Source organism: Galeopterus variegatus, unplaced genomic scaffold, assembly GCF_000696425.1.
Source record: "Galeopterus variegatus unplaced genomic scaffold, G_variegatus-3.0.2 Scaffold1607, whole genome shotgun sequence".
NCBI classification, from domain to species: Eukaryota; Metazoa; Chordata; class Mammalia; order Dermoptera; family Cynocephalidae; genus Galeopterus; species Galeopterus variegatus.
Genome location: NW_007727718.1, coordinates 176945 through 188519, shown reverse-complemented (window position 1 = coordinate 188519; position 11575 = coordinate 176945). Strand labels below are relative to the sequence as shown.

Below are 11575 nucleotides of genomic sequence, written 5' to 3'. Positions count from 1 at the left end.
AGACATTTAAATTTGTTCTTTTCAAGTCATAGGTGGCAACCTAATTTTTAACCTCTACCAATATGATAGGAAGTAGGCCTTTTTAAACTATTTGTTTCCTGTCTACCCATTTCCCTCACTTTTCCCAAACTCTTATGTACAGAATCCCATATGCATCAGAACAGAAGCTAATTTCTCATTTTAAATTTACTGCTTCTAAGGTGACCTATAGAAAGAAAAAGATAGGGGCATAACACCCCAATGGTTTCCCACCAACTTAGAATAAAATGCAAAGGCCTGACTTGGGTCAACAAGGCCCTTGTGACTGGTTCCAAGGTCGCTCTCTGGCCTATTCTTCTCTCCCACTTATTCACTGGGTTCCAGACCCTTTAGCCTCTTGCAACCTTTGCTGCACTTATTCCGAAGGACTAAGCACACTAGACCACAGTGCCTTTGCACTTACAGTTCCTTTGCATGGAGAGTGAATTCTCCCAGATAGGAGAGGTTGCTCTTCAGTTTAATACCTCTCTGCTCAGATATAACCTCCTCAGAGAGGCCTTCCTTGAATACTCTGTCTAAAACAGCACACCCATCAATCTTTATCTCCTTTACCTCACTTTATTTTTCATGATAGCACTTACATATCTTCTATATGTTCTTTCTTCCTTTATTGTCTTTCACCCCAACCGAAGGTTGTAAACTCAGCCTCAAACTCTACTGTTTTGTTAACAGCTCTGTCTTTAGCATTAGAGAAGAGCCTGGAACTAGTCGGTAATAAATATTTGATGAAAGAATGAAATATTTGATGAAAGAATGAAATATTTGATGAAAGAATGAAATATTTGATGAAATAAAGCAATGAACGAGTGAGTGCTGGCTCAGAGACGGGTACATATAGAGTGAACGAGATGAAATGGAGAAAAAGGTGTATAGGTGCAGAAGATCCATGTTCACTCTAATAATTGACACACTGGGTGAAGAATCATCTACTTTATTTTCTATGAATCATAATAAAAAATCAGCACGTTGAAAGGATTGTTACATGTAATCAGTGGAGAGAGTGAATGTATTTAGGGTTTCAGAAATGGTTAAAAAACAATTTGATCTCAAATTGGCTTCTCATTTCCAAAGGCCATGGTATCCTCTGTTTTCAAATCCTTCAAGGGTCTTGCACTAAACCTCATCCCTGTACCCTAACCTCAGGACGCTCAGTCATGAAGCAATAGCTGCCACTAGGTCAACCTCTCATTCAGCCAGAGAACCCAGAGGAACGCTTACCTCTGTGTCTGCGTCCACCGCCTTGAGCTCAAACTCTGTGATGGTTTTCCTCACACCCTCCTGCACCCGCATCCCTGAGTTCTGTACAACGGGCAGCGAGTCGTCCACAGGGTGAATAGTGATATGGAAGGTCTGAGTCACCTAGGATGGCAGGAGAGTGCAGGTGAGACACCTGCCCCAGCCCCCACCCAATTAAGCGGAAGGTAGCTGCTCTCTGCTTTCCCTTCACACCATTCCCGGCACGACCGACTAACCAGAAGCGCCAAAGTGAGTACTCTTGGGCAAGAGCCCAGGTGGCAGTTCTATCCCTTGGCTGAGAGCAGAGGAAAATGAAGCTCTGATATCACCAGTTGCTCTATCTACTTCATTCAAAGAAGATGGTGAGGAATCAATACCCATTCAAGGATGGAATCTGCTTTCTCACATACCTCATTGACTCCATCAGACAAGGTAAAGCTGAAGGCATCTGAAAGTTTCTCGGTCTCACTAGAGTGGATATACTGAACATTTCGTGAAGTCAGGTCAGCTTGAGTGAAGGAACTAATCTGGACACCTAGTAAAAGGGGAAGAGAGAAACAGAGAAAGGATGTCAAAATGATGCCATACCTCTAAGGCTAGGGAAATGTCATACTCTCACCAGACAGAGTCCTTTGTATTTTTCTTATAGCATTTATATCCTGCCCTCGAAGACCTTTGTTAGAGTTGTTTGTGGATTTTTTCTCTACAACAGCATATGTTCTGTGGGCGCACCTGTTAACTTAATTATCAAGGCTTCTACTATGTGCCAAGCCAACAGCAGGTATTCAGTAAGTGTTACTCTCCTTTTCTTGGGGTTATGTATGTAGGTAAAATCTGTGAAAGGTAGAGCCATTGCATTATTCCCCAAACTCCTCTCTTTTAAGTTTTGCATCCCCCCATAGCCTCATAGTCCTTTCTGAAAACCTGTGCTAAGTTTTTAATATTGTGTGATGGTTTAGCTTTTGGACACTGGAGTTATAGGCTTGGCTACACGTAGCGTTGTTTCTGTGATTGGTGAGCCATCCCTGGTCCATAATTACACTGGATATTTTTCAAGGTCCCTTTCGACTCTCATGTCTATGATTCTAGCTTCTCATATACCACTTTAGCCAGTCAAGTAGTAACGAAACTTACTGCCTGACTTTGTGGCTTGAGCAATCATTCTATATCAAATTGAAAATGACCCAGAAAAACAGTGTCCTTTAGTAACATGATATAGAAAAAAATCATGTTACATTTTTTCCCAAAGTGATTGTTACAGTAAAAAAAATTCTAAAGAAATTTAAATAGTGATAAGGTATCCCACAAATGCATAACATCTCTATATTTTGCAAAACAGCCCAGAATTCTTTCCTTTGTCTTAAGGCTACTGGGCTCATACTCTGGGGCCGGTCAAGACTGAAACAAAATCACATATTTTAGTCCCTTAGCACAAATTCCCTCTTTCCAATTCTGGGTGTTGGGGTATTAATCCATTTAATCTAGTCCTTTAGTTTGGCCCTGAAATTCATTTGCTGCTTCCTGGGATTTATTATTAGTCATTGTTAATCCTGACAAAATCAGTTCAGCTTTTCTATAAAAAAACAAGAGATTCTACTTTGACATATATTTAAGTGTGACATTAGGATCACTGTTTTATCTTCAAAAACAAACAAACAAAATCAACCAACATGGTTTACATTCACATCTCTCTTTATAATCAGATTTTTGTTACCCAGATACAACAGCATCTCGAATATTGGGGCATTATTTTTTTGATGAGGCATTTTATATTTCTGTGCTTGCTACATCATTTCTGGATAGGTAAGAAACGTAGCCCTTTGTCTTATAGCTTTGTCTTGTGGCTCTGGACAGAAAACCATACCATTCTTAAAAAATTTAATAACTTCGGAGTAGCCGCACTGAGAAATTTAAATCTCTTCCCCTGCTGTGATCTATCCTCACAGCTCATGGGAAAATGCATGTCTGAATTCTTGCAATCAACTAACTGGTCACCTAATTCACTGTTCTCTTTATGGGAGTCTAAGACTGATTAGGAAAGGAGAAAGGAGATATAGAGTTAGCCTTTCTCTTGGGATTGATCTTTTTTTTTTTTAACATTTTTTATAGAGGTAAATTTGACATGTGATAAATTACACAAACTTAAAGTTTACAACTTCATAAGCTTTGGCACTCCCATGAAACCATCACCTCAATCAAAATCGTGAACCTGTCCATCACCCCCAAATTTTCCAACTGACACTTCATAATCCTTCCATCCCTTCCCTTCTCCATCCCCTACCCTATCCCAAAGCAACCAATGAATTGCTTTCTTTCACTATAGATTAGTTGACATTTTCTCTAATTTTTAATAAATAGAATCATACAGTATTTATATTTTGTGTCTGGTTTCTTCCACTCAGCATAATTATTCTGAGATTCATCTATGTTGCAGCATGTATAAAAAGTTCATTCCTTTTTGTTACTGAGTAGCATCCCATTGTGTGGACATATTATAGTTTGTTTATCCATTCACCTGTTGATGAGCATTTGGGTTACTTACAATTTTGGGCTATTACAAATAAAGCTGCTATTATTTGGGTACAAGTCTTTCTACAGACATAGTTTTCATTCTTCTCGGAAAAATCTTTAGGAGTAAAATGGCTAGAATGTATGTTAGGTATCTGTTTAATTTTTTAGGAAACTGCCAAATTGTTTTTCCATAGTTGTAGCATATTACATTCTCACTCGCAGTGTATAAGAGCTCTAGGCTCGATGTTGGTGGGACTTCCCCAATTCAATCCAGCAAACATCCAGCACCTACCATGGCTTGAACATTGTTTCAGACTTGCTTATATATGTTGAATTTTATCTTTTAACAACTCTCATAAGTTGAAGTTGGTATATTACCCCCATTTTTATAGACCATAATGCTGTAATTAAATTATTTATGTAATAAAAAGTTATGTGACTTATCCAAGGTCACATAGCTAATCAGGGAACAGTGCTGAGATTAGAACCCAAGGTAGTCTAATCCCAAAGCTTATGCTTAGTAGGAGTACTTTTTGTAAAACTTATCTAGACAAGGAGCCTCTCAGATTTCACCCTGATGCTTTCATTTTTTTCAATATAAAAGTAATATATGCCTATTAAAGAAAACGTGAAAAACACAGAATAGCAGGAAGGAATCATAAAAACCACTCATAGACCTACCACTGAAATGTCAACATTGTAATATTTTTGATTTGTTCCTCCCTAAAATACTTATTGATTATAACCTCTTTCTTGTCTGAATTATTGATTTTGATGGGTTTTAATACTATCATTTAAATGATACCCATAATTATTTGACAGAAGGTAACAAGCTGCATCTTCAAGAGGACAAGGATTTTTCTTGTTTCTTCACTGATGTGCACCTAGAAGAGTGCCCAGCACACAGTAGGCGCTCAAACCATATTTGGTGAATGAATTTAGTTCACCCTCTATAATCTGTATCTAAGATGTTCTATTAAGTAAAGATTTACAATCACTGTATACTTTTTATTTATTTTTTTTTAAAATTTTGGCATTTGCTAATTGGTATTGGAAGACTTCATCTACTCACTTGCCAGCAAGATAGTGTTTCTAATAACATATTGTCCCTACTGGCTGTCATAGCAGGTAGTTGCTGTTTGAAATATCTTGAAGGCTTTTAATCCCATCGAAGGTGTTTTCAATCACCAACCTACTGGCTAAACTAGGTATCTGGCAGTATTACGGAGACCTGCATTAACCCTGTCAGTTTTTTTTTTTTTTTTTCCTTTTTGTCTCTTTTTTACTGACCGGTAATGGGATCGCAACCCTCGGTGTTGCGCCCGCACCACGCTCAGCCAGTGAGCGGGAACCAGTCTCCGCATGGGATCCGAACCCTCGGTGGGAGTGCCGCCATGCTCCCAAGCGGCACACTCTCCAGTGTGCCACCGGGCTGGCCCAACCCTGTCAGTTTTTCCAATTCCCCTGGAAGGTCAGCACATTAGAGAAAGCTCAGTCCAGGTCAGGGAAGTGGTGTGGGAATAAAGCATATCTGACGGCACACTCTCCAGTGCGCCACCGGGCTGGCCCAACCCTGTCAGTTTTTCCAATTCCCCTGGAAGGCCAGCACATTAGAGAAAGCTCAGTCCAGGTCAGGGAAGTGGTGTGGGAATAAAGCATATCTGAAGGAATCACCTTCTTAGCAGAATGTTAGATGAGGCTTCGGCCTCCTGCTTTCAGCACAGCTGCAGATGGCTCTGTGCCTGCTCTCTGTGTCCTACCTCAAGTTCATGCCGTGGGAGACTCTCAGCTTTCCTGCTTCAGATTTTCTTCAAAACCTCTTGTTATGGGTTAAATTGTGCCCTTTCCCCATCCCAAATTCATATGTTGAAGTCCCAACTCCCATACCTCAGAATGTGACCTTACTGCAGATGTAATTAGATAACTTGAGGTCATTAGCATGGGCCATAATCCAATATGACTGATGTCCTTACAAAAAAGGGAACTTTGGACACAGCCATACCCGTGCCAGGAGAACATCGTGTGAACAAGAAGACAGCCATCGATAAGCCAAGGAGAGAGGCCTGGAACGGATCCTTCCTTTGTAACTTTTAGAAGGAATCAGCCTTACCAACACTTGATCTCGAACTTCTAGCCTCCAGAACTCTGAGACAATAAATTTCTGTTGTTTAAGACGCCTTGTCTGTGGTACTTTTTTTCGACAGCTCTAACAAACTAATATAGAAAACGGGTCATCCTACTTTGGTTGGTGTCACAATACTGAGAGAGGTTGGGATAAAGAGGAAACCAAAGAATACCTTTGCTAAATCATTGTCTGACAAGTCTCTCCTGACTAACGCCCACCTCTCTTAGGTGGAACTCTTTGTCCTTTGGGCTCCCACTGTCCTCTGTCATGTTGCTGTCACAACTACTGAAACACATATGTACATATTCATGTACATATCTCCCAATTCCAAAATATAACTTTTCTCCTGTAGCAGCTCCTCAATAAATGTTGGTTGAGGGAGGAAGGGAGAAAGGGAGGGAAGGAAGCTATTCTAATGTACCATATATACATAATTACAACATAGCCTGTAGTATTTGATTTTATTTGGTTTGTGCAGTGGTGGTCAGCTATGAAGTCACATGAATTCTGCAGTATTTTTAATAAGGGAAATTGAGTGGGCATACTAATAAAAGAACTATTTATATTTGATGAATAAAAATAATGCTTCATATGGCTGTTACTAAACCATTAACTGCTAAGGTTGGCACTTAAAGCACAGTCATGACTAGTTAGCCAGTAGCTGAGAGGGGGCTCCCAACTGCGGTTTTACCAGATATGAAGATATACGATGCAGACTAGCCTCCACAAAGATATAAACTTAGTGAGGAATGAGGAATCCGAATGGTCTGACCCTGCGTGCACAACTGAAAAAGTTTAATCTAGCCAGCAGCTCACAAAGGCCAGGAGGCAGCCTGGACTCTGGGGTAGCCTGATTTGTTGGAGTGGCTGAGTCAAAGCCTAGGACATCACCCTGAGATCTTCACTTTGACCTCTCTCCCTCCAGCTGTGCACTCCTTAAGAACAGTGTTATCTGTGCAAGCCACATGGGTCCTTGTGATGTTTCTACTCCATTCTGAAATCTGGTTCAGGTGACATAATGGTTTCTGGACAAAACATCCACCTCCTTGAGGACCTTCAGAAGTGAGTTTCAAAGGCCAAGAGCCATGTTAAGGAATTGGGGCAGGGAAAGGCAAGAGAGATGCTTGCGTGAAAGGTGGTTTGCCTTTTCAGGAGCTTTGCTACAGCTCCCTTAGGAAGTGAGAACTTGGTAGCAAGTACAATGTGGAGAGCGGAAACATGCACAGCTCCTTGAGAAGTTAACTCCTCGCAAGAGATGGCTCCCTGCAAGCCACGGGATTCGAGAGTTTAAGACTTCTAGACTTATCCTGGAGGGGACTCATTTTATGAGTAAGTCTTTTGGTGATCAGCAAATAGGTGATGAAAGACTTTCAATCTGATGAGGTTAGAGCTCTTCATTTGCCCGATATTAAGATTTAAGAGTGACATAGGCTCTAGGTGAGAAGATACAAAGGAGTTGGCTCCAAATTCCCAAAAGGGTGGGGGAAATACACTTTCTAACCTACAATTCACAAAGGCTGAATGAAGCTAAGCATCGTGTACAACACTTTTCCTCAAATGGCTTCTCAAACACAGTCAAGAAGCTTTGGTGGTTCACAGACAGGAAGGCCTATCTCTGGTATCCTCTGCTGCTGTGATCCTGTGGTTCAGGAGTCATCTTCTGTCTGCCCTTGCTAAGTGTGACACCCTCATCCGAAAAGTTCATTTGAAATCCAGTTTGGCTTCCAGTGGCTTTGGCAGGAAGAGGAAACCAATTGGGGCTGCCTTACTTATCGATGTAAGAAGGAGCCACCTGGTTGCCCACTATCAAAGGGCCTTTTATTGGATCTCTAAATGCCTTTAGGAATTCAGATAGATCATAGAGAATTTTCCCTTGGTCTGGCCAAGAAACCATTATGTGACTTCGACCTTTGAGGAAGGGATGTCTAAGTGGCAAGTCCTCTTTGAAGTATCTAGAAGCAGCAGCTACCAACCTTTTCCTGAAGCATGTGGGGTGGGATTGAATAAGTAAGGTGTTGAGAGTTGTGTGACTACTTGACTATTGGAGCTATGCTATCAATATGCTATCAATATCAACATGCTTTATTGGTAATAAAATTAAAATCAAGGCCAGGATTCTGATTTTAAATTAGATTCCAGTCTACTATTTCTCGTTGACTATTGGAGCTATGCTATCAATATGCTATCAATATCAACATGCTTTATTGGGAATAAAATTAAAATCAAGGCCAGGATTCTGATTTTAAATTAGATTCCAGTCTACTATTTCTCACTAAGAGCATTCTTGGCCATTCAGGCAGAACAATTATTTGGTTCAGAACTTAACCCATTCATTGCAGGACATTTAACATCCCTATTTCTGCCCTCTAAATGCTACCCACCTCCCCAACCCCAATTTGAGTCAGTGTGACAACTTGCACCCTAGGGATGACCTCCAAATGCCCTATCCCTTGAAAACCAGTGCTGAGCTGGATTTTGCTATATTCCAATGTTATTCCTCCCCTACTTTAAAAATACAACCCCTATTAGTTAAGTAATTGGGTGCTCAGTTAGAGTTTACATTTGCCAGCCACTCACATCTTTGTGTGGCTATGTTTTTGCCACTGGGATATAATCAAAAGTGATGTGTGTTCTTCCAGTAATGCTCCTAAGACAAAATGGATGTGGGCTGCCCTGGCCTCTTCTCCCTTGCTTCTGGCTGGGGGATGACCACAACTACAGTAGACACCTTGAACCAGAGACAGAAGCCTCATGCTGAGGATCACTGAGCTACCCCAGTCCTCTGGGCCACCTGTCTCTGTATTGTTCTGTGAGAGAAAATAAATTTCTCATGTAAGCCATCATATTTTGGGATGTCTTCATTCCAGCAGCCTAGCTTCTATCCTAATTAACATAACTCCTTACTCTAGTTTCCTAAGATAAAGAGAGTCTTTAAGGTCCAGGGGCCAAAAGCAACCCTGACATGAGGGTGTGGCCCCTCAGCCTTGAAAAGTCAGCCCATGTAGGGCCTGGATCCTCCCTATAGACTCTCCACTGGGGCAGGAGGCTTATGCTTGTCTTCTGCATGGTTCACATAGGCATGTGGCACCCTGCAGCTCCTCAGGGGAAGAAGAGAGGATGCCCACACCTTTTCTATCTAAAGAGGACAATCAATTACAATTGGCTGACCAAGAAAGACAGTAGTGAACTAAGTCCACTTCGCCGTTAGCTATCAAGAGGATGTCTGCCAGCACTGAAAGCTAATGACAACACCAGGGGGTGTCTGGTCCCCAAATAGCCCAGGTGTCTGCATGACAGATACTGGCCTAGAAGTTGCTCTGCTCTTCTTGGAAGAGACAGGCCCCACCCCAACCCCAACTCCTGGTAGACCCATCCTCACCCTCTGAGACAAAGGAGGTTGAGGTGCATGGCTTTCCTCTAAGCTGTAGCCAGCTGTTTTAAGAGGGGTGATAAGCAATCGACATGTACTTTCTCCAGAGGGAGACCATCAATATTTGAAAAGAATCTAATTCATGAAAATGTTCTTACTTGGGAGGAATCAGGGAAGGAGAAAATTCTGGCTAAATGCAACAGAAAGAGCTCAGTGTGGGGTTGGTGGTGAGGGAGGGAAGCCCTACCCTGTTAGGAAGGAGAGGGGTCCCGAGAGTGAAGAGGAGGAGACTGAATCATGTATCTTCTCTGCTTAGAGGTCCTGCAAACAGGCGAATTGAGGAAAACTGGTGGAGGCAGGGAAGACACAGGTTAGGCAGTCAAGCCTGTTGTGAAAAGGCAGTGAAGACGCTGGCCCAGGTAAAGAGAACATCCCTCTGTTTTTGGAGGGTACTGCCCCAGGAGGAGGGAGAAAAAAGCGTGATCACCTGCTGGTCACTCCCTAAGCAGAGCCGGCTTGGTCTTGGCAACTGGATTTTAAGTGAAGGCTGAGAACTGTGAAAACAGAAAAGGCGAATTTGGAGCACCCCACACAGGACTCTTAACATGGCTTGGGGTCAGAGAAGAGCAGGGCTGTGACTCGCCAGCAGGTGGGCAACTGGCAGTGCCTGTGTGAGGCTAAGAGCTTTGCAAAGCTCTGAGGAGTGTGGATACAGTCGCCTAACACAACAGCCAGGAGCCTGCCCTTTCATCGTTGGAGAGATACAGCCCGCAACCTGACAGAATGCTGGCAGAAGCAATTAGCTCATGAATTAGTCATCAGATATCTCACACAGCCAAGGTCTTGGGGGTGCTGATCTGCCTAAGTCTCCCAGGAACTTAGGAACAAAAGGGTAAACCACCTGCTTTCATTTGCATTGGGGATTTCAGCCAATCTGTCCGTCCCTCTCTACCCCCTCCTCTACCAAAACCCTGGCCCCAGATAGGGTCTGCCTCCCTCGCCTCCCCACCCTTGGGAGCTCATCCCCATCACTCTCTTCCTCATTCACTCTGCTGCAGCCACATGGGTCTCCTTGCTGTGTCTGGAACACGATTAGCCTGGCTGATCCTGCCTCAGGATGCTGACATTTCTTGATCCTTCTATCTGAAATGCTCTTTCTTTCTATACCAGCATGGCTGGCTCCCTTACTTTCTTCAGATCTCTGTTCAAGTGTCCTCTTATTATTAGTGAGGCCTTCCCTCACCCGCTGGTTCCCTGTGCACCCGGGAACACCCTTATTTCTCTCCCTAACACTCATCACCGGCCGACAGATTTGCTTGTCTGCCTACTTTGCCTGAATCCCTGCACTAGAAAGTAAACACCACAGGACAGGTACTTCCCCTGTTCTGCTACTTCCCTGGTTGAATGAATGAAGAATCTGTAACCTAAAATCTAAAGAAAACCAATGAAGATCTAAATCTCCAGCAAGCTGTCACTGCCTCTATGTTCTAGGAAATAAAGATATTTCTACCTTTAGATTATTTATTCAGTATGTATCTCTTGTCCCTCACATCCATTCAGCTGCCAAGTTCTCCCCTGAAATTCCTTCCTTCCTTCCTTTTGCCAACAAATGTTTACTGAACACTTACCAAGTACCAGGTATCATCTCTCACACTGTTCTCATCTTCCTATTTCCACCTGCTCCCTAGGTGAAGCTCACTACCTTCCAGCTGGCCAAATGTGAAAACTTCCTAACCTCTGACACTGCCCTCTTCCTTCCTTTGGTCCACCTGCTGCACGCTACCTGATGCATTTCCCTTCTCTTCCCTGCTCACAATTCTGCATTGACTCCCTACTGCCGACTGAATTAAATAGGGATCACTTATCCCAGCTTTGAAGACCCTCCATAAAAATCTCAACCTACCCCTGAACCCTATCTCCTACTATTTTCAGAATATAAGCTTCATTTGAACTGGCCCACTCATTATTTTTTGAGTGTATTCCACCCCCACCCCCCCATGTTTTTCCCATCTATGGAAAAAATAGGGGTTTTTTTTGTTTGTTTTTTCTTTTGTGTGACCGGTAAGGGGATCGCAACCCTTGGCTTGGTGTCGCCCACACCGCGCTCAGCCAGTGAGCGCACCGGCCATCCCTATATAGGATCCGAACCCGCGGCGGGAGCGCTGCTGCGCTCCCAGCCCCGCACTCTCCTGAGTGAGCCACGGGATCGGCCCCGAAAACATAGTTTCTGTTCGCTCTATCTTCCAAGGGCACTCTTAAATGCCACCTCTGTGCACTTTCCCATATATATATAT

General features: G+C 42.8%; 1 protein-coding gene across 1 annotated transcript in view; it reads right to left on the bottom strand.

Moving 5' to 3' along the window:
* FRAS1 (Fraser extracellular matrix complex subunit 1) overlaps positions 1 to 11575 on the bottom strand; it is a gene marked incomplete at its 5' end in the record, with an annotated part of 258570 nt that overhangs the window by 73578 nt on the left and 173417 nt on the right. The window contains 2 exons of the mRNA XM_008577934.1: positions 1258 to 1398; positions 1686 to 1810. Of these exons, the coding sequence (XP_008576156.1) occupies positions 1258 to 1398; positions 1686 to 1810 (266 nt within the window). The remainder of the gene's footprint in view (positions 1 to 1257; positions 1399 to 1685; positions 1811 to 11575) is intronic.